General features: G+C 44.8%; 2 protein-coding genes across 2 annotated transcripts in view; both read right to left on the bottom strand.

The window, feature by feature from the left end:
• arb2a (ARB2 cotranscriptional regulator A) overlaps positions 1-8,296 on the bottom strand; it is a gene marked incomplete in the record, with an annotated part of 67,392 nt that extends 59,096 nt beyond the window's left edge. Inside the window, 4 exon segments of the mRNA XM_076289054.1 lie at positions 675-775; positions 7,038-7,139; positions 7,583-7,701; positions 8,176-8,296. Coding sequence (XP_076145169.1) covers positions 675-775; positions 7,038-7,139; positions 7,583-7,670 — 291 coding nt within the window.
• Positions 8,297-8,916: 620 nt separating this feature from the next.
• kiaa0825 (KIAA0825 ortholog) overlaps positions 8,917-24,468 on the bottom strand; it is a 101,424-nt gene continuing 85,872 nt past the window's right edge. Inside the window, exon 22 of the mRNA XM_076289053.1 lies at positions 8,917-9,700. Within this exon, the coding sequence (XP_076145168.1) occupies positions 9,598-9,700 (103 nt within the window). The 3' untranslated portion in view covers positions 8,917-9,597. The remainder of the gene's footprint in view (positions 9,701-24,468) is intronic.

The following is a 24,468-nucleotide window of genomic DNA, read 5'->3' as shown; positions in this document are numbered from 1 at the left end:
TGAAGAAATTTTGCAAAATCAATGTATAAACCGCAGTGAATAGTTGGTAATCATGATTATTTTGTTCAATATTGGCATCCTGATTATTTAACACAATTAATCAATGATTTTGGAAACATCATCCATACAAACTTTAAAAAAACTATAATTAAACTGCAAAATAAATAAGTAAGTAGTATATATACTATTTTGATCCCGTGAGGGAAATTTGGTCTCTGCATTTATCCCAATCCGTGAATTTGTAAAACACACACAGCACACAGTGTACACACAGTGAGGTGAAGTACACACTAATCCCGGCGCAGTGAGCTGCCTGCATCAACAGCGGCGCTCGGGGAGCAGTGAGGGGTTAGGTGCCTTGCTCAAGGGCACTTCAGCCGTGCCTACTGGTCGGGGTTCGAACCGGCAACCCTCCGGTTACAGGTCCTAAAGTGCTAACCAGTAGGCCACGGCTGCCAAATAATAAACAAAAATACATGCAAAAAATATAATGAATGCATCGGCTACCACTGTAATGCATAGGAGGACGTTGGATTTATATCTGAAGACAAAACGAGTGGTGCAAATCAGAGTGCATTCGTTATATTTCGATTATGTTTTTTACAGAATCGTCAGAATTCATGAGTGACGTTAATCAATTAGTATTAATTGCACAGCCCTCTGTGTCTCTGTACCTCTCCCAGAGCTTCGTATCGCTTCTGGTTCCATCGGTGCAGGTCCTCTCTGTAGTTGAAGATGAAGGCCTCGCCAGTCTTGGTGTGTCTTAACTGCCCACCTGTTGAGAAAGAGAGAGGGAGAGAGAGAGAGAGAGAGAGAGAGAGAGAGAGAGAGAGAGAGAGAGAGAGAGAGAGAGAGAGAGAGAGAGAGAGAGAGAGAGAGAGAGAGAGAGAGAGAGAGAGAGAGAGAGAGATAATACAATACATCTCAATAAACCACTATGAATTTGAATTTGTATTTAACAGCGAGGGTGAGAGAGACAAACAAACAAACACAGACCCTGACGCCCTCACTCTCCAATAAGACTTCCAAAGGAGCACGGCAGCTTGCGCTCACTCAGGAGTGTCCTTCAGAGTTCATACACTAAGTCAAATGTAAAATTCCATGACTTTTCCCTGACGAAAAACCTGAATTTCCATGACTTACTATATAATGAATAGTACAATATACCAACCAATGATTTCAGAGTTACTATATAATGAATAGTACAATATACCAACCAATGATTTCACAGTCAAGATTTTTTTTACTTTTTTAGAGCGGGAGATGAATAAATAGGCATTGAATAAACACAGTTGGGCTACTCAAGCAAGCCATAAAGCTAATAACCAGATATAAACCAATTCTGTGTGGCAATATATTTGTCTTAATGTATTTTGGCAAGTACATTTTTAAACTGTTATAACAAAATTCCCTGATATTCCATGACTTTGCCCCAAAATGATAACATTCCCTGACAAAAATTCCATGATACTCCAGAAATTCCATGACCCGTGGGAACCCTGGGCCTTTACCATCTCTACTTCTTGGAGTCAGGGCCCAGTTAAAGGAAGAGCAGGAGAAAAGGGACATGGAGAAGAAACAGAGTGATAGAGAACGCCCCTGTTTGTGCCTACTACAACAGAGAAGTAGACCAAGGAATTGTTTATTTTTTGGTTATTTATTTACTGCCAGTGTGGGTAGGCAGTGAGAGTGGCTTGCAACTGTCACAAGAAAAAAAAACTGGCTCTGACCTTCAGTTCAAGACTTGGACTCTACAGCCTCTCTCCCTCTCTTCTCTCTCTCGCTCCTTCTCTCTCTTTGCCTCTCCCTCTCATTCTCTTTCTCTATCTCTCTCTATCTCTCTCTCTGTGCAATTAAATGTGTTTGGCTGCCTTCCCCCCATCTGGCAGGTGTGCCAGCCGGAGCTGGAGAAGAAGACAGCACTGCGCTCCTCCACTCGCCACTCCAATGGCCTTCTGGGATGTCTGGCAGGGGCTGGCCTGGACAGCTGGTGTGGTGTTCTCTTTCTCTCTCTCTCTCTCTCTTTGTTTATTTCTCACTCGCTCTATCAAGTCTCGCTTTGTGTGCCTGCTCCAAAACTCACCTGAGTCTCCTGATAAAACCTCCTTCTCACACACAGACACACTTTCTCTCTTACACACACAAACACACTACACAAACATGCACAGTGCAGAAGTTAGATCAGTCACTCATGTGACTTTTCTTCATTTAGGACGTAAGGAAGTCCTTCAGATCACACAGACACACACAGACACAGACACAGACACACACACACACACACACACACACACACACACACACACACACACATTTTCTCTCTCGTTCTCTCTCTCTCTCTGAGCTGAACATTTGAACGCTTGCTCGAGGGATCCACTCAGGCCAGGCTGTGTGCCAGGCTGGACTAGACTGGACGGTGGCGGCGAAGGCAAGGCTCGGGGAGTTTGAGATGGCGCGAGGCCCTCTGCCAGCTCTTGACCCCTGCTAACCAGGCACAGGCAGCTGCTGGGGTGGGGAGCAGTGCGGCATCCCCACGTGGAGCCCCACTCTGAGCTCCACTCTGAGCACCCACTACCCCCTACCCCCCGACTCAGCCTCCATCCCCATCCACCCATCCATCCACCCACTGGAGGCATCCAGCCCCAGCACAGCAGCACTGGGCCCAGCCCAGCCCAGCCAGCGAGGGCTCCGGGCAATGAGACAGAGAGTAATGGAGGGGCCTCAGCATGAATGTAAAGCAGGCCACATCATTACGGCTCCAAATGAAAGCGCTCCATCACCAGCATGCAGAAACGAAATGGTGTGTGTGTGTGTGTGTGTGTGTGTGCTAAGGGGGAGGTTAACACCTCATAACCTCACCTTCATATAGCCCAAATTAAACATCCTTTACATCAAGTGGGAGCATTTTGGAAGAAATAAGCATGCAATATGAGCTCAAAATAGGAAGAACAAAAATATTGGTTCTTTCCATTGGAGTAATTAGAGCGCTTTTGAGATTAGCGCTCGGAAGAGTAGATTTTAATGCTAGTAAATATGGCTCTTGGGGAGAGGAGCGTCATCCATTGTTCTGTTGACACTGGGAGATAACAAGCCTTAAAACAGTGCTAAATTTCATTGTGACCTCTCTGACGGTTGGAGAGCGAGCGAGCGAGCGAAGCGTGTAGGCAAATATGCTCAAAGTGCAGACGCTAACCCAAATAGCCTCGGGGCCGCTTAGCCTCATACTTTCTCAATTACATTGCCGTGGCAACCGGCAAGAAAATAATATATATATATATATATATATATATATATCTTTGAAGATAAAAAGGTTGTCTAAGCATTTTTTTCCTTCTCTAAAAAGAAGCATGCAACGCCTTTATGCACGGTTAGTAGGAGATGGATTCAACTCAGCTAGTGATGAGGCGTGGAACACTTCTTGCTTTCATCATCGGCTGTTTGACATGGGTAACACTAAAAAGGCGTTCATCAACGCAGAGTGTTAAAAGGCTCCCTTTACCCCGGACCCAGCCCAGACCTTCTCAAATATACAAACACACACACACACACACACACACACACACACACACACACATACACATACACATACACATACAGTGCGCAAACGCACACACGCACACACACACACCTAATCAGGCCCGAAGCTTGACTATGTGGGGGTGTGAGGGGTTGAAATAGGTCTGAAAAAGCATGTGCATAAAAGGGAGGTATAAAAGAAGAGCGCATTGAAGAAATCAATTATGCATTCGTGAAAGGGAGCAGGACGAGCAGTTTCTGGAACAGGCGGCGCCTAACAGGAGGAAGAACGGCTCCTGATGAAAGCGCACGGCGCGTGGGGGAAAGTTCAGCTCCAATGCCTACTCTGCACAAGCTCTCTCTCTCTCTCTCTCTCTCACACACACACACACACACACACACACATACATACGCACATGCGCACGCGCGCGCGCACACACACACGCACACACACACACACACACACATACACACACACAAAAAGAGTCCCCTCTTTCTTGCTCTCTCTCTCTCTCTCTCATGAGTATTCATTTTCAACTTTTCCCCCATTTTTTCCCCTCCATTCGTAATTAGCATGCTGTTCTCCATTTCGGAGGCTTAATTGGGTGTACATAACCTTGGATTTCCAGTAATGGAAAAAAAAAAGCTCAGGGCTAATATGATGAAGCCATCATCATTAAGGATTAAGACAAGATATCCTAGCCAAAAAAAACACTTGTGTGTATTTTATCTTCCTTGTGGCTCATATGTGTTTCCTATCCTATCTCTTTTACACAATTCCACTGTTTCCTCCACCACAAACACACAGCGCGCACACACACACACACACACACACACACAGACACACACCAGCACACACACATACAGACATGCGCGCACACACTTTCTCCTTTTTCAGCAGGTGTGTCTGAAAGCATAAGCAGTGGTCTCATATTCTATAACTGCTCCCCAGTCATCCATAGAATAAGCTAGCAACAGATGCCCAATGAGTGACATTTTGAAGAGAGAGGGAAAGAGGAAAGAGAAGGAGGGGATGGGGAAAAAAAAAAAACCTTTCAGTCAACGCAAAAAATGGCATTCAGGGCTTTTCTTGTGTGCTGAGGAGAGGAGAGGAGAGGAGAGCAGAGGAGGGAGGTAGAGTGTGTGTGTGTGTGGGGGGGGGGAGGGGGGGGCAGGAGGCATTTGGACGGAGGAGCAAGGTTATGCAAATCCCCCGTCAAGTGCTCTGCAGGGATGAGTAGGTCCCTGACAGCCCGTCCCAAACACCTCATGTCCAGAGCTGCCAGCGCACGCTCCTGGGGCCCCTGCACACCCAGACAGCCAGCACCATCCCCAGAGAGGCGGCAGCAAATGCACAAGAAAATCACTGCATCATCAGAGGAGGGGAGGCTTCAGTAGAGCTACGCTAGCAGTCCCCCCACACACTATCACTCACTCACTCACTCACACACAGACACACACACACACACACACACACACACACACACACACACACACACACACACACACACACACACACACACACACACACACACACACACACACACACACACACACACACACACACACACACACACACACACACACAGACACAGACACACACACACACACACACACACACAGACACCTCACAAACCACAGAGGGGCACACAAGGCTAACATTACTGCTTCATCCCAGAAAGCCCTGGCACATGTGTTTCAGGGGAAATATGTAATTGTGATTTTTTTTTTTTCCTGATAGATATTGCGAGTACAATTTGATTTGATTACAATTTGACACAGAAGTCAAGCCTCAATATTCCACATTTCGCTTTAGGTTGGGCAACTTCTGATTGGTGACAATGATAAGTGCATGAGAAGCACAGCACCAGATTAACATGGAGAGTTGGGAGTTTACGAGATGCATGTTTAATTGCAGCTATTAGCGAATTGCATTCATTCAAATTGCAATTCTGATAAAAAGTCGATCAATTGTGCAGCCCTTGTTCCAACAAATAATAACAATAATAATAATAATAATAATAATAATAATAATAATAATAATAATAATAATAATAGTTGCAGAGCATCGATGATCAGGGTCCAAGCAGTTGATCAATCAATATTTTTTGAGGAACTTTTTGAGGATACTGATTTACAGTATTTGTGACTATAACCCACTGTGGCAGCTACAGTGAGAGAGAACCCACTGTGAGTGAGGGAACCCATTGTGAGAGAGGGAACCCATTGTCAGAGGGGGAACCCATTGTGAGTGAGGGAACCCACTGTCACAGGTGGGACTTGAGCCACTAAACTCAGCATAGCCAAACAAGACACTTACCAGGTGAGCTATTGTGCCACTCTGCTATTGAGAAAGTGGATGCAAGTGAGCAGTTTGGCTGAAGTGGCCTCTAGAGGGAAATGGCTGAAATATTCAAGTTCAACATTTGGAAAAGGTACCCGCAGTTTAGGCAAAGGGGCTTCAAAAGCAGGATTGAAACTAGGAGCTTACAGGTTTGAATTGAGATTGAAATCAGCCTGATGATGATTGATGATGCCCTAACGGATGCTGATTTAGTAATGCAAAGACTTGCATAACAACTTAATGTGGATACTTGGACAAATTAGAAGCAAGACAGCTGATAAAGCCAAGATAGCCAAGACTCAGGCGAGTTTTGTACAATACATTTTGGGAAAATGAGATGAACGGCCTCAAACTAGTTCCCTGTACTTGTGAACAAAGTTGACATTTTTAGAGCAGAGGGCCAATGACTCAAAGATGCAGATGGATGCAAAGATTGCAATGATGCAAGAAGTTTGAGGCTAGGCCTCACTGTACTTGCCAAGATGTAAAACTGATTATTATAGTGCCACCTAATAGGCGCAGTACCTCAGGTTAGGCCCTAACCATTAGGGGGTCTAAGTAGAGACAGGTCTCTGGGACCATAGGCTATTGTGAAGTTTCACATTCATCCACTGCACTGTTTGGACCCCTAATAATAATAATAATAATAATAATAATAATAGACACCTACCTACATAAGCTGCATCTACTACTGCATCACATATTAGTCCTACTGACATAAACATTACCACTTCATCATTATATTGTACAAAAACATGCCATGTCACAAAATACACACTGAAATAAATCTACTATGCTATCAGCACAAAAATAGGCCTCATAGTCATAGATATTGACTGGTTTGTCTGCTGAACCCTGAAAGAGACAAACTACAACTCACCAAGCCACAACCACCTCATAATCATCATCATACAATGGCAGATGTGATTTGCTTAACTTTTCAAACACCATCAACAGTCACTAATGCAACACAATGTGACTCAACTTAGAGGTGACATTAACATCACAATATCAGGGAAGCTCCATAGATCTTCAATAACAAATTACCAAAAAAACAAAAAAACAAATTCTCAACAATAAAGTGGATTGTCCATTCTTCTCGGATTAATTCCACAGTTTTCCATCCTTGATGCTGACTTAACAGTAGAAGACTCTTTCAACCCATTTCAGAAAAACTTACGTTCATTAAAGGCATACTCAAATTCCTCCAGCGTCTTTGGGAAGGTGAGGGGAGGCTCATCTTTCTTCATCAGCTCATCGAGATCTATCCTTGACAGTAAATCTAAAAAAGGATGTTATTACAGTTAGGATTTACTTGTGATCTGTCCATAATGGTTATGGTGATGGTTAGGGTGGTTATTAGGCTCTACTTACAACATTCTTCAAATGTTGATGTATGAAAACTACAATCTGTAAATAAGACTGGTCATTGTATATGTCTTCTACAACTTCTGTTTAAAGTAACCTTTTTTTCACAGTAGCCTACATGATATCGACTTTTGTTATTAACTTAGTACCAGTAAGCCTACCAAATAAAAAAGAAATACAAAAACACAATTCCTGGGAATAGTCTTATATATATCTTATATCTTACAGTCAAATATTATAGTTGTAAACAGTTTTGTAAAAGCCTTGTTTGTAACCTTTCATTAAAACAAACAGCTAATATCAGTGACAAGGTTATAAGTATGCTATCCAACTACAATTTCATATAGCCTATCTTACCTTTCAGAGCAGTTGTCTTCTCTTTGTCTTCTTGAGCCATGTTTAGAAAGAAAAATAAGAATATGCAGGGCACTGCTCTGACCAGCATGGACGTCTTGAGTGTGTCACAGACAATTAACCTGCAAGATGAGCACATTGTTTAATACAATGAGGTGTAATTCTCTTTGAAGGTTTGACCTGCAGTTAACATGGTTATCAACATTGTGAGCAGATGCTGTGTTATTGTACAAAACAAAGAAAAAGCAGGTGCTTTTATATTCACGTCAACAAGGGTGCTTATGTGCCAGCTTCTTCTTCTGAATAAATAGACGGAACCATCGTAAACCCTGTGCTGCTCTTGATAGGTTAATTTTGCACTACACCTGCACACTTGAATGATTGTTCGTATCTAAAATGTAGCTCATAAACTTGGTCAGCTGTAGCAAGTGTGTCCAGTGGCTTGCTGCCTACTTTCTGACCACAGACTGAACGAAATTACTCTTGAATGATCCGGACAGTGCAAGTTTCTCACATTAAATTCCTCAGGGCTGTTTTAATTCTCTAATAATCAATCACAACAAATGTTTGCGTCTACATTTAATGAAAAATCCTACTTGTGGATTTGCAACTCTTAATTTCACCAACGCGTTGGACTTGGTGTCCTCGTCCGTCCGCAGTAATGAACACCAATCAAGAGGGCAAATACAAAGTGAGAAACATGCATTTTCGTTTCACTCACATACCATCATAACAAGCAAATGTGGAAATCTCAACCATCATGCATCTTCTGCTTCCTTGTTGCAGAAAACAGGAAGAATCTGCAGGAAACGGAAGTGTGACGTTTCGGCGAGCGCTTTTACTCTTAAAGGCGCGGTAACCATTATGTGTCATTCTTGAGATGCGCGGATGAAAAGCAATGCTTTGTGTGCTTTGACAGGCTGTTTCTTCTGCCAGACTGAAAGTCTAGGTGGAGTTTTATGCACAATAACCCTTTAGATTGTTTTGCTTTAATAGCCTGCTTATGTTACCATGACTATTCTCTTTTGTAGAATAATGCATCAAACAATTTCCATTTGGTATACGTCTATCAAAAGACATTCCCATTGTCAAAAGTGTGATGTGAGTAAACATGCTCTTTTCAGAGGCTTTTGAAATACACAATACACCCTTTGACAACTAAAGCCAACCAGGCTGCATCAAACCGATGTGGCATTAAGTCTTTAATCACAAAATACTATTTCAGAGGTGTCTTTTTAACTGCCTAACAATTGTCAGAAGATAACGGCTATTTATCATGCTATTCATTTCAAACCAAAAATACAAAAAAAAAAAATAGATATAGGTCCATCTTTTCATTGATTTGTATACATTATAATAATAGTCACTTCAGAGGCTACACTTAGCTTTGTCTGGATCCTATTATCCACAGATGTCCTCTCTCTTGCATACAAGGACATATTTTTGTATTTAGAAAGACAGACAAAACCTTGCAAATACCCATTGTGATTTTTTTTTCTGCCATACAAAAGATTTTAGATGTCAGAAAATGGTCATTTCAACAGACATGGAGCATAGTGAAGAGTCTATTTTAATAAAACATTGAGTGACTGACTACTCCATATTACAAAACACAGTGAGACAAACACAATTTTATGTAAACTGTGTACAGAGCTACATATGTTCTCATGGCATCCCCCCTACATAAACATTACATTCAGCTGTGGTCATGGGAACTGTACTGCATGAGGAGCCATATAGCACCAACAGACGTATGGAACAGCACCTCCAGAAAAAAAAACATGTGTAAAGAATATTGTACAGCAAAACAGAAAAAGTACAATGAAACATTCATGTGCTTAAATTTTAGCAGTTAATCACTTGGCATCATAGTCCAGAGTAAGGTCAGACTTAGCACATAGACATCCAGAAAAAAAATAAAAATGTGTGTGCATATCATATGTGCTGAATGTCAAACATGCTGTAATGTACGGATGGGATGGATTTCTGATGCATGTTTGATGCTGGGTAGATCTGTGCTATGAGGAGGGGCCAGGGCTGGTGGTGAACCAGGTCTTCTGGAGGTGATCCACCAAAGCTTTCTCCTCATCCTCCAGCTCTGCATCCTCCTGCATCTCCCACCTGAAACACGCCGACAAAAACACACACATGCGTCAGGGGTTTGTGCACACACACACACACACACACACACACACACACACACACACACACACACACACACACACAAACTGAAACAAACACACACACACACACACACACACACACACACACACACACACACACACACACACACACACACACACACACACACACACACACACACACACACACACACACACACATAGGTCAGGGCTTTGTACACACACACATACCGACAAAAACACACCCATGAGTCGGGGCCTTGTGCACGCACACACACACACGCACGCAACACACAATACATAACACAAAAACACAGGCATGGGTCAGGGCTTTGTGCACGCGTGCACGTGCACACGCAACACACAATACATAACACAAAAACACAGGCATGGGTCAGGGCTTTGTGCACGCGTGCACGTGCACACGCAACACACAATACATAACACAAAAACACAGGCATGGGTCAGGGCTTTGTGCACGCGTGCACGCGCACACGCAACACACAATACATTACACAAATAAATAATTTCTGGATGGATAAGTATGGGATTCACCTGACCAAACAGGCTAGCTTTTAAGAGCCCTGAACATCAAAATCATTCTGTCAAGTTTTCCCACATCGTTCCTCATCAGCTATCAGTTTAGACATCTGGATTGCGACATGTCGAGAAGGCAAAACATACAGCTGCACTTCGTCTCTCATCCAAAAGCAGAAATGTATTCCACATGTTTTCTTAAACACCAACACGCCTCATTACAAATCTGAGGTAATAGTGATGACTACTTCTTTGACTGACGCCATTAACTTTAACTATGTTTACAATAGCAGCAACATGCAAATGAATGTCGGCAAGAACGGGGTTGAGTGGTAAATGCAACTTTTGACCTTAAGTATAATTGTTTTTATTGCACTGCATATCTAAAACCCAGGGAGACATATTGCGTTCTTTATCGGTGGGGCTGTCATGTCATAACATCTCTAAAGAGGTCCATTTAACAGTGGGGTAATTGTGCTTTGCTGCCGATCGCTGTTCCTGGATGTATTCACCCTTTTCCTCCTGTGGTAGTGGGAGCCATAATCTTCAAATGTGGAAATATGAGCTCCATCTCTTCCACGAAAAGAGCTGGCTTCTCATACCAGGCACCTCATGCATACAAAGAAGCCATGGTCTCTCCCTCTCTCTCTCTGTGTGTGTGTGTGTGTGTATAAAAGAGACACAGACACACAGAGAGAAAGAGAGGGAATGTGTCAGTGTGAGTGTACTTGCACCGCGGCACTTTGATGGAGTTTCTGCCTCAGTCACTGCGCCTATCTGTCCGCATCAGACACCCTCTTTCTCTTCCCCGGCCCGCGCTGTCGCCGCGGTAATTACTGCCTATACGGCCTGGATTTGTTTATGTAAATATGCGCATTTGATGCATGGGGGGGACCTCCTCACGTGGCGCACACCCTCTCCAATCTCTCGCTTCTCTCTTTGTCACTCTCTCCTCTTTTACAGAGCCACTGGGCCGGCACCTGACATCTCTCTCTCTCTCTCTCTCTCTCTCTCTCTCTCTCTAAACACACACACACACACACTCAGATAGGTATAAAAATCCAATTGTCCCACTTTATCATCCTTGGCCACTGGTATTATTTAAGAACCAACAAACAAATATTGGGAGCAAGAGAAACATAATATTTACAAATGTCGCAGGTGTTCGGAATGGATAGAATAAGCGAGCGGAGGGGAATACGGGTGAGAGATGGAGAAGGAGGGAGGGAGGGGAGGAGAGAAGAGGAGGAAGAGAATGCTAAAGGTTTTCCGATGTTTAATTTTCAAATAGGATTAAGCAGAGTGACATTTAGCTGAAGGTTACTGGCTGGGCGGAGCGACACATTGTCTTAGCCGATATTGATATTCTGGAAGCGGCCTGCTTGTCACCGGGACAAACAGTGTTGATGAATGAAGGGGCGATCCACAGGAAGGTGTTAAGTGCAAATTTGAAAGGGAAACGGGGGAGGAGGGGAGGAATCGAGGAAGAGGAGATGGAGGAATAGTAAGAAGAAGGAAAAGAGAGAGAAGGGGGGGGTGGCAGAATGAGAAAGAGAAGGCAGTGGAGGAGACTAGAGTGCACTAGAGTGTATTAAAGTCTCCAGGTCAACCAAATACTAGGACAGCCAACATTAACAAGTACCAGCAACCTGCGGCAAAGGAAAATTAGTTTGTTTTAAGCACTCTAATCTAGTCTCAAGAAAGTGAGAAAAATTGAATTGTGTTAAGTGGGCATACAGAGACTGGCTTCAATCAAATCATCATACGCAGCCACTCCAACAGTAACATCTGGTAATTAGGCTACAGTTCTATTATCGTAGCATTCAATAAGGCGTACTTGTGCTATACATGGGAATGAATTCTGGGAAAAAATGGCCTCCTAAAGAAAGATAAGAAACGTTAATATGTATAATGGGAGTCCCATCTCCACACAATGTCCCAAGTGTCCACACTGTGGGCAGTGTCATGCTAAGCCTGACCTCTTGTCACAGGTTCGTATTTCAGCAGATGGCCAGTCGGTCAGGGCTGTGCCCGGGGTCTGTGTCTTAATAAGCCGAATCTGATGTGGCCTTTCAGTCTTTTAGCACGCCTCATTTTTCATGCATTAGTACTCTTCCTGCTGACGCCGCCATTCCTCTAAAGGCACCGGGCACAGGCGGCGGCACTCACCACCTCACTGCTGAATTGATGTTGTTGCTGAGAAAAGTGTTTTTTTTTTTTAAATAAAATAAAAAATAAAAAATACACGTCAAAGACTTCCCCAATCCCGACCTCCAGACTCCTCACCCCATGAACTTTTAGTAAAGGTAAAGGATGTGACACACAATCACAATTGATTACATTTTATTATACTAATACACTAACATTACATTAATATATAATATTAATTTATTAACTGAACAATATTGACTTACAAAAATAACTATATGAGTAACACACTGGCCCAATCTCAGTTACACCTCCTTCCTGATAACTTGGATGTTGGAGTAAGGTTCTAAATTGAGGATGACCCTAACGGTCCAACCTGTAAGTACAACCCCCATGTGACGTCATGCAGCATGCAGCAATATAAGTGGCCTGACTGACACTCTCCCATCTGTCAAAACAAGAAAGAAAGAGAGAGATAGATAGAGAGAGAGAGAGATAGAGAGAGATATATAGATAGAGAGAGAGAGAGAGAGAGAGAGAGAGAGACAAAAGGTGTCTGTCTGTGGCTGTTTGATGGTCTGTGTGAGAGGAGGAGAGGCGGGAACGCCTCACACAGACCCATTAGATGAGCTGGCGTCCACAGCAGGAGGCCTTTTCCCACCTCAACGGTGGCCTCCTCTTTTATCCTTTTTTCTCTCTCTCCCTTCCACTCTCTCTCTCTCTCTTTTTCGCTCAGTCTCAGTCTCCCTCTCCTCTCTCTCTCTCTCCCCTTCTCATGTTTGTTTTAACAGCGAAAGTCTGTCAAACAGAGAGAGCGACGCAGCCAGCCGCTGAGTGAGAACCTGCATGCATGCATGCGCCGGGCCGCAAAAAAGTGGCTCATCACCAAGACGAGCGCCAGTCGTCGGGCGCTAAGCGCTCCCGGGGTCGGCTCGTGAGCCAAAGCTAAATATTTTAAAGTGGTAAACTTTTGCGGAAAAGGTCAGGGCTTTCCACCAGCCATCTGCCAGAGAGAAGAGGTGTCAGACACGCGGAGAGGGCGAGGCGTGTGTAGCCGCCACCCTGATGGAGATCCCATTTCATGCTTATGAGCTTGCCCTTTGGAACTCTACGGTGGATACTGAACACGGCCACTGCAGTGGTCGCACAGGAAATATAACATCGGTCAAGTTGGTGCTGTACGAGAAATAATCATTTTTTAGAAAATCCTAAAGATGACTTTTTTAGAACCCTTTCGCAGAGGTCTCGGGTGAAGGGAAATGTTTCACTGACCAGCTCTTGGTGTGGCATCAAAGTGTGCGGGGAGAGGATTTCCAAAAGTGTTTATTGTGGCAGTCGAATATTGCATGAGTTGAGTGACTCAATTGCCTGTGCGACAGACTTCAAGTTAACTTCAACTCTTGAGTAGAACTGGAACTTGAACAAATTTCCACTTCTCTCCTGTCTTTCTCTCTCACACACACACACACACACACACACACACACACACACACACACACACACACACACACACACACACACACACACACACACACACACACACACACACACACACCCTGAGGCTGTGGGACAGTAGTGGTGATCTGGGAGGTCGTGGGTGGACAGACACTGACACCAGGCAAGAAGGAAGTGGGAGAGAACAATAGAGAAAGAGAGAGACAGAGAAAGAGATTGAACGAGACAGACAGAAAGAGAGAGACAGAGACAGACAGACAGACAGAAAAGGCAGCAAATGAGCATCACGAGGTGCCCGTCTCTCCCCTTCAGCCACCAGTGGACGACAGCTGAGCCCTGCGAGCTCCACTCCAGACCAGGGACAGGCGACCAGTGGCCAGCTGACAGGACTGAGAACAGCAGAGTGGAGAGGAGAAGAGAGGAGGATGAAGAGAGGAGAAGTGGCAGAGACGGAGCCAGCGCTGAGAGCTAACCCAGGCCTGGAACCTCTCCTGCTGTTTATGTGGCCTTGCCCTGACAAGTGCCAAACAGAGCCCCAGATGTGGACTGAGTTTCCATTGCTGAGCTCCACAGCTGCGCATCGGCCTGACAACCGAGGAAAGATAAACTGGAGCCGACTGGCAAAACAGGAGTCAAGAGTAACCATGATGGTCTACTGGTGTTCTGTTACAGTTCATGCTTTAGGGCTATACAATTTTTAGATGGTGGCAGAGAGAGAGTGACATTTAATCAGTGATATCCAGCGTTGGGTGTTCTACTATTAAATCCCATAATGTGGCTGTTATCTCATGTTAAAAAAATACATTTGATTTAGACCATAAAACGTCTCCTATCACACAACAACTCTGTGACATATTAGCGACGCCGCACTATCTGTTTAAGTGATTGTGTCTCAGTAGTTTTGATATCTAGGACTGATATCTCTCCAGAGGATTTGGCATCATAATCATCATCCCAAAATAGCCGGGGACTTTCAAAGAAGAATCTCCATTCAGAATATCAATTAGGCTTCCGCACTGGGCTTCGCCTCAACTGAGGAAACCCATCAGGGGAGTTAGCGTGGTGGCGGCACAGTACCATCAACATCCTTCAGAGGACAGGACACCTTCCTTGTTTTTTTTTTTTTACGTATACCCTTCAAACAGCGCGCCTCGCGGAGAGACCAGGCAGTGGAGAGTGGCGGGGTATTTATTATTTATATTTATTTATATATAAGTGTGGGGTATTTAGGAGTGGCGTGGTGGACGACGCTCTGATGTTGTCTCCTCAGCCCCTCCATCAGCCATCAAAGCGTGCGGCAGGACACGTGCGCGAGGGCCCGCGGAGAGAGAGAGAGAGAGAGAGAGAGAGAGAGAGAGAGAGAGAGAGAGAGAGAGAGAGAGAGAGAGAGAGAGGGGCGAGGGCGCGACACGTGGCGCCCCAGCGTCAGATCAAAGGGGCTGACAGACACGGCTCAGAATTCCATTTGAAACACGCTCCTGCATGCACGCGCACACACACACACACACACACACACACACACACACACACACACACACACACACACACACACACACACACACACACACAACACACACACACACACACACACACACACACACACAGTGCCCTCAAGGTGCCCCCACTCACCATTCACTCATCATTTGTCTCCTCGGCTGGACACAACTAGCACCTCTACACACCTAGAAGTTGAGGGGAAGGTCAGTGGAGCTAGTAGGCACCACTCTCTGAAGCAGTGACCCAGTGACTGTGCACCTCACTTCATAACAAGGTTGTAGGTTGGGGGCTAGAAACTTGGATACATAGAGAATTCCGAGTTACATAGAAATGTATAGAGAGGTCACGGAAACAGACTTATTCAATCAGACTTGACCCTCCCCCATCACCTGCTAGCTATATCGTCCCACTTTTAGCTGTGCATGCTTCCGTCTAACCATGGCAACCCCATCAGGAAGAGTGATTCCCCTCTCTGCAGGTCTGACACTAGGAGTGCCGGATTAAAAATGAGGCATGATATGACAGGACTGCCTTGCCATGAGCCAACGGTGTCCGCCAGGAACTCTGGCTCACCCAGAAGTGACCTCACACTCATTTGGAGACAACAGCTTGATTTACTGAGCAATGAGTCTTTTGATCAGCTATGCAGAGAGGGATTTTGGACCAAGCATTCGCTTCCACTCTCACCTCAGAGCGAGAAAGAGAGAGAGACCATCAGTGACACAGACACACACTCACACTCTCTCTTTACACAGACACACAGACAAACAAACAAACACACACACACATATATAGACACACACACACACACACAGACACACACACACACACACACACACACACACACACACTCATACAGCTCCAGCTGAGGCACACTGCACAGTAACGAGCAGGAGCCAGAAACCTGCTAAGGGTTCCAGCCCGGCGACATCAGGTCCTGGGGATCAAACAGTGAGCAGCGCAGGCAATCTGTCTTGGCTGACAGGGCGAGGGCCGAGCCCGCCGAGCAGCCTGACAGCTCCTGTTTTACCGCAGGGGCTCCGGCCGACCGACCGACACCTAGAGCCAGCCAGCACCTCAACTCAGCCCAGAGTGCAGGAAACTCTGACTCTTCAGCTCTTGCAGACGTACACGCAGACACACACACACACACGCACACACGCACGCGCACACGCACACGCACACGCACACGCACACACACACGCGCACACACACAGGCACACGCACACACACACACACACACGCACACACACACGCACACACACACACGCACACACACACGCACACACACACACGCACACACATGCACACAGACGCACGCACACACACACACACACACACACACACACACACACACACACACACACACACACACACACACACACACACACACACACACACACACACACACACACACACACACACACACACACACAGACACACCTGCCGGTATGTCTCCAAATTATACAGTGATCACTGTAGATAGAAAGACAAACAAAAAAAGGTGGATGCTCTCTTTCTTTATTTTGTCTCTATCTCTTTATCTCCCTCTCAGATCCCCATCCTGCGTTGTCTTTCTCTCTCACTCTTATTTGGCAGCAAGGAAAACAAAACAAAAAGGGTATTTTTTTCCCTCCCAGTTTCACCTCAGCGCTGACACCCCCACACACACACACCCCTGGGGAGGTGAGGGCATCATTTATTTATGGCCTTCTCTTTGTCAGTTATGCATATTTCAGGGCTAAAACACACACTCAAATCACAGCGCCGGGGGAAAAGTCGTGAAGCTTTCAGGCACTCCGTTCACATTCTAAAGATGTTGATACAGGGCAAAACTTTGGAGAGAGAGAGAGAGAGAGAGAGAGAGAGAGAGAGAGAGAGAGAGAAGAAGAATTGCTCGTTTTCCCCTTCCTCACAAAGACAAGCTTCTGAAGACGGCAAAAAACCTTCAGAAAATGTAGGAAAAAAATCGACAGAACTTTAATACAGAGGTGCAGTGTTGGCACGCACTCTGTAGCTCTACGGTGAGACAGGACATCTCTGAATGGGGATCCCCCCACTGGATTCATTTTTCAGATGGACAGATGAGGTGATTATTACCTGTAGATCAACCACAAACAGTACACAACCGACCCAAGTACAGCTTTTTGGGCGTTTTGATTTTATTCAGATGTGAATTCAGAGTGACAGGAAGTGAGCAGGAGAGAAGGAGAGAGAGAGAGAGAGAGAGAGAGAGAGAGAGAGAGAGAGAGAGAGAGAGAGAGAGAGAGAGATGAGGTGGGAATCGGGAAATGGCCACAAATGTCTCAAACCTAGCCACCCCCCCCCCCCCCACCACCACCAGTATCTTGCTTTTGTTCCCTCTGGCTGTGTTGTGTGGTTAAGCGATCACTGATTAGCCTCTGCCCTATGCCATGAAATTTGGCTGGTGGAGGGGAAGGGGCTGAGGCATGAAGCAGAGGAAGAAAAATCTGATGGCACATTCATGCTGCTTAGCCCTTCTAATTCATCCGTTTCTCTCCTCTCCATCTCTCCCTGTCTCTCTCTCTCTTCAAGGGGAGGAGGGCGTGAAAACCGATAAACAGGGCAGCCTCTACGTGCACGTTTCATCTCCAAATGCCACCTAATTACTGCCTGTATGTGTTTTCAAACACTTTGCATAATTTATTGTTGTGCTCAATGCTAATCTCTAGATCACTATCAGTGAACAGTAATTTCATTATATATATATATATATATTATTTTTTATTTTTTTATTCCTGGTTCTTATAATGAAATGATAATGCCGTCGCTCGACAGGAACAGACAGAGGCATGACACAGATAAGGCGACAGTGTGCACAAACATTTCATTTAGCTGCCTCACCTAGCAAGGTGGATTTGCCTTGGTGCGTCAAGGAGCCTTTGTGTTCGCTATGAAAGGAGAACCACCAATGGAGGGTACAATACCTCAAAGAGCCGCACATATCTTTCTAAAGACTTCTCCCTGTGCCTCAACAATGGCTCCCTTGCTTTAAATAATTTTTAAGGGCATGGCTCTTTTTTTTTAATGAATTTGTCAAATGACAAGGGCCATGCATTAGCAATTGTATCCACTTTTTAAAACACCATCACTTGGTGTGTAAAATATTGTTTAATTTCACACTGATACCACTCAACGAAGCAGCTGCATAATGATGTGGAAGCGCACAGTACTACGATACTTTCAATTTAAAGTCGCTTAATGGTCGAGCATAAATTGAAATATTAAGAGTAGTGACAACGGTGGCAGTTACAGCCACTGTAATGACTACTCTCCGTAGCAGCAAGAGCACTGGTGACATGGCGGCGAAGAGAAGAACTCGGACTGAATCAGTCCTCCATTAAAGAACATGGCAAAGCTGAGGAGCTGCAGCATTAGAAGGGAGAGGGTGCTGGGAGAGGAGAGAGCTACAATTTCCCGGCTCAGAACTGGATTGCTGGATTTCTCCATAATTACTGGAAGAGTCACCGCAAAGGAACTGGAGGTTCCTGATCGACTTTAATTGGACCTCAGAGAAAAAGACAGAAAGTGGCAGCCCTGGTGGTTGTAATTCCCATATTCAATAATCCACCAGCTCGGTCTTGGCTGAGCCCTGAATGGGGAGGATTCGGAAGATTGTCAGTCCCTCTGGTAGGCTGTGAGCACCTGTTTCTGGTATTAAAGCAAATACAAATCCACAAAGAGTTCATGAGTCATTGTTTATCCTGTTAAGAATCTACACGTCACTGAGGTACCTGCTGCTTTCCTATTGAAATAGCATATCGTGCAAGACTTCAAAACAACAACATCTGATAGTAGCAGTTTCTGTCACTAACAATCAGTTCTGATTTCTAACTGTAGCTGGACTTTGTCAGGTAAATCCATCTTTTAAAAAAAATTCAATTGACCGATTTTGTTTGGACAAAGAGAATATTGATAAAATACATAAAAACAGTTTAATCACTCTACTTGTGATTACTGTATCCTACCATAATGCAAGCGTTATCCTATTATCCTGTTTTTAGACTATGAAATACATTATATTTCCCCCAGTGTCTTACAGTGTTTCTCTTCGTTAGAATGGGGGCTGTGCTAGACTCCCGTTTTAGCATATTCTGTAGGTGCCGAAATGCTGAGGTTGCATCTAACGAGCAGAAATCACATGGATGCACTGTGCCGAGCCGTGGGCACGCTTTGGAAGGGAGGTCGTGGTGGCATTTGGGCTTTCATCATAGAAGCGTAGCAACTGGACCAGATGGCTTGGCCATACCCAAACACCTGTGAGCTGGAGAGCATCTCGCCCACCACACAGGGAGAGAGGAGAGAGAGAGAGAGCAGCGGCGATGCATCTGCTAGCCTGGGCGCTCGACAAAGGCTGGTAGATTCCGAGCAAGGAGAGCCGACGAGGAAGATACAATGAATGAAAGAAAGAAAGAAAGAAAGAAAGAAAGAAAGAAAGAAAGAAAGAAAGAAAGAAAGAGTGAGAGGTTTCCTCTTTACTAGTCCCTAGCAAAAAGAAGATTTACTGTGCCATTTCAGAAAAAAGCGTCTGTCGAAAGCTTTTGAGCGCAAGGCCTGTGAAGATTGGCATTCTAAGCGGCCTTGTGCTCCTGGGGAGGCAATGTTTTGGGCATCCAACTCTACAATGGCTGAAATATTAAAGTCTCCTGAGGCGCTTTCTCCATCTCAACCAATTCCAGAGTTCAAGGTCATAGACAACTACTATTCACTGTATTGGGCATTCACCACACTCTGTTCCTTTGAGTATCCGTGTGTACATGGTGCTACACTAGCGGTGAACATATGAACTGTTTTCTGCTTTCCCTATTGTCAGTGCATTGTTTCTAGTGTGGTTCTGCAGAGAAAAGGGACAATTCTGGTATTATTTACAGAGCGTGCCATCAAAGCCGCTAATCTGGGCAGGGTCGCTCAAGGCTAATCACACAGTTCTGTTTGTCCCCAACTGTAGCACAGGGGAGTGTGGTGCGGTGCGACACGCCACAGCACAGCACAGCACATCCTCGGGAGGGGGTTGGCCCCCACTGTTTCATGTCGACACCTTTGATTTCAGCCACTTTCTGATTTGATTTGCTCCAGTCTGGGAGATGAAATGCCACCTTGGGGCAAGAGCATTGTCAGACAGACACATATGCACACGTACATACACACTAACACATACACAAACACACATACTGTATGCACACGTACAAACTATTCCCACTCACGCACACAAACACACTCATACACTGATTACATTCCCACTCATACACACACACACACACACACACACACACACACACACACTAACCAGTTCTTCTCCGTCTGCTCTGCCAGTATCTGCAAGTATTTACCTTCAACTGCTAAAGGGGCTATGCATGAAATTCTGTACGATTTCAGTTGCCTTGAACGCACCATTATGCTCACAATGGCACTCCATTGACTTACACTGTATTTGATACAGTGCCACCTGAGGTGCAAAGTGGTATTACAGGAGAGACAACCTGACAGTGGCTGTATCAATGGATATCTGGACAACATAGCAGCTACAGAGTAAACTTAAAAACTACAACCCTTTAAACAAATATACTGTAAAGAGTTTCCACTTAATACTGGACTTTTTTTGACCAATGACCTGTCTGCTGTGTAATTTGGCACCAATGAGGTAGACCGGGACTGACTTTCTGTCCCCCATCCTGTCCATCTCAGGGCATTGAGCCTTCCACTGTTATTACCTCATTAAGACCCAACTAAACCTAATAGGCATCTCAGCCCCTTCCCCCCCCTCTCTCTCTCTACTTCCCCTTCCTAATTCCACATTTCCAAAGTGATAACACGCAAAAGCACTACTCTGTCCAATCAGCCCTGATTAATGGTTGTCACGCACACGTCAATAGCTCTTTTACTTTGGACTCGGCGGCATTCAACATCCTGGCTTTTTTTTTTTTTTGCCCGCTCCTGTCGAATAGTGACGGGTGGGCAGCCAGCAACGTCAGCAGTGTGATGGGCCCGTGCTCTGTGCTCTCTCTCTCTCCCTCTCTCTCTCTCTCTCTCTCTCTCTCTCTCTCTCTCCCTCCCTCCGTCGTCTCCGTTGAGGCTAAATGAGGTGTGAAGGGTTTCTGCCCACGATGCCCGCTGGCCTCCGCCTCCCTCCCCTCTAATCCCCCCGAGCTCTCCGCTGCTCTCCCCTGCTCTCCGCACGGCTGCTGCACGGCTCCTGCACTCCCTCATGATTTGACACAGGCCATCAATGCCCAATAAGTTATCGCCCAGCTGGGCACGGAGCAGCCATACACCTCCCCCCACTCTAGCCCCCACCCTGTCTGACGCTACCTTACAACTTCCACATCAGCCTGCAGGAGGCTGTAAAAAAAAAAAAAAAAAAGACACGATTCCTAGCATGACACGACTCCTAGCATGCTACGACTCCTAGCATGTACTGGCTCCAAGCTTTATTTTACTGTCTATGGATCCAAGAATGTAGCAGCTCCTAGCATGTAGAAGTTCCTAGCATGTAGTGGCTTCTAGCATGTAGCAACTCCTATAGCATGTACTGGCTCCAAGTACAGTGTCTTCTGCAAAAAAGAGGAATAAAAAAATCATCTTTAGGAAATGAATCTTAATGCCTTAATTAAAAAATGAGGAAAAATCCAACCTTTAAGGACACCGATTTTCTTTGTATAAATAAATGTTTGTTAAAATACAGGGTGCATAAGTATTCATACCCCTATGTTATACCTATGTTGAAATCCCATACAGGCAGGCATATTTTTATTTTTAAAGGCCAGTTATTTTCATGGATCCAGGGTACTATACATCCTGATAAAAGTTCCCTTGGGTTTTGGAATTAAAATAACATCACATCATCACATACCCTTTACCATATCTCACGATTGGCATGGGGTACTTTCCATAAGATCATCTCTCAATGCAAATCAAACCAGCTATTAGGCTAACTGAAATAAAACCATCCAAATCTCTAGGTATGTTGAAGGATATGTGATGATGTGGGCTTATTTTAATTCCAAAGGCCAAGGGAACTTTATCAGGATGTATAGTACCCTGGATCCATGAAATAACTGGCCTTTAAAAATAAAAATCTGCCTGCTTCTATGGGAATTTAACATAGGGGTATGCATACTTATGCACCCTGTATTTTAATGAAAAACATTTATTTATTTACGATACATTATTCATTCACAAAGAAAATTGGTGTCCTTAAAGGTTGGATTTTTCCTCCTTTTTTAAATTAAGGCATTAAGATCCATTTCCAAAAGGTGATTTTTTTTTTTATTCCTCTTTTTAGTCAACTTTAGCATGGGGCTGAAGACTTTTCATAGGCACTGTATGTAGCGACTCCTAGCATGTAGCAGCTCCTAGCATGTAGTGGCTCCTAGCATGCCCCAAGCACAGAGGCAAGAGCATCAAGGGAGGTGTAAGCACACATCCAAGGGCTAGCGCACATGTACATAATATACTGATAACCTAGCGGGTAATGGAGAAAGGGAAGATTGTGTGTAAGGTGTGTGTATCAAACACATGTCATATTTCCATTTTTTTCTTTCTCCCTTCATGATCTTTCACCCAAGAGCAAGGCCTTGGTTGTCATAATGACATGTTTCCTCCTTTGTGAAAGGCCAGATGGAAGATAACCGAAGTGCCTGCCGCTAATCAGAAACCTTCAGTTAAGTCCTTGAAAAGGTTGAATGGTGATTCAGGTGAAGAGTTTAAGAGTTCGTGTGTGTGTGTGTGTGTGTGTGTATGTATTTTCACACAAGATAGTGATGGACAGAGAAAGGTATCTGTTTAAATAACTCATTTTTCTGTGTGGCACCTTCTCACACGGGGATGTCAGTTTGCCAGCAGTGCTGTAATTTCTACACTTATTACTGTCATTTCCCCAGCATCAGCCGTGAGGTGTTGCTTTACACACAAAGGGAGAGCAGACTAGTGGGGATGACAGCTGTTTCCGCCGCATTTACAAAGAGCGAGACACAGACAGAAACAGGCACCGAGAGAGAGAGAGAACGAAAGAGAGAGAGAGAGAGAGAGAGAGAGAGAGAGAGAGAGAGATAGAAGAGGGGGAATACAAAATTCAAAACTCATTAAGTATTAAGTTCTCTTAAATCATATGAAGTCTAAAGAGTATGTGGATGAAAGCAAATGTGTATTAAACAAATGATAACACTTACATGAAGTATTCATGGCATCACTTCTGTAGTCTAATCTACTGTACAAGTCTTGCTCCCCGCTGATGAAAACATTTAGTGAACATTTCAAATGAGATACGTAATTGAATGGCAATGCTACTTTATCATGCCTGAATGCATCACCGTGAACAGGCCCCTTCACCTAAGTGTAATTATCACCAAGTGTTATGAAATATATGTTCCATGTACACAATAAGCACAAGCCTGAGGAGATGTCCCAATACCCAACACTGATGCCACCGATGCCACCTCTGCTGAGCTGATGCCATCCTATTCCAGTGCTCTGTGCCACAACAGCGGCACTAACAGACTGAGTCCTGGTGGCACGCCACGCTAACAGGGGCATTAAGCACAGGGGCCTTGGGAAGAGCTGCAATAACCATAAATCCAGCCTGGTGAAGGATGGCGCATTTAGCGAGCCCGGCCAATCCCATCTATTTAACCTAATTACAAAGCCCATACAGGACATAAAAGTCTGCAGACGATCAATCTCCTCACCTCACTCTCGCATCATCCCCCCGCAACTTTTAAGAACATCTATTAGGGGATATAAATCCTGGGAAGAATGATGAAACCAGGGTGTAAACATGTAGGTGTGCATGTGCGCGCGCGCACACACACACACACACACACACACACACACACACACACACACACACACACACACACACACACACACACACACACACACACACCACACACACACACACACACACACACACACACACACACACAGGTGCTAGCGCAAAGGAGTGTTTCAATTAATAAAGTTGAGGTTCAGCTAGAATAGCCGTACAAAGATACTCTGCTAATTGGCTGAGGATCCAAAGCATCAATATGTCTGGCGAATGGTATGTCAATCAGTGGCAGTGGTTGGATGAAGACCAGGACATTCTTGTCAATT

This window comes from Alosa pseudoharengus, unplaced genomic scaffold, assembly GCF_046254945.1.
Source record: "Alosa pseudoharengus isolate Yale_2024_CS ecotype anadromous, Long Island Sound unplaced genomic scaffold, YU_APseudo_1.1 YU_APseudo_1.1_scf_17, whole genome shotgun sequence".
NCBI classification, from domain to species: Eukaryota; Metazoa; Chordata; class Actinopteri; order Clupeiformes; family Clupeidae; genus Alosa; species Alosa pseudoharengus.
Note: the sequence above shows the minus strand (reverse complement) of the source record. Positions and strands in the feature narration are given on the sequence as shown.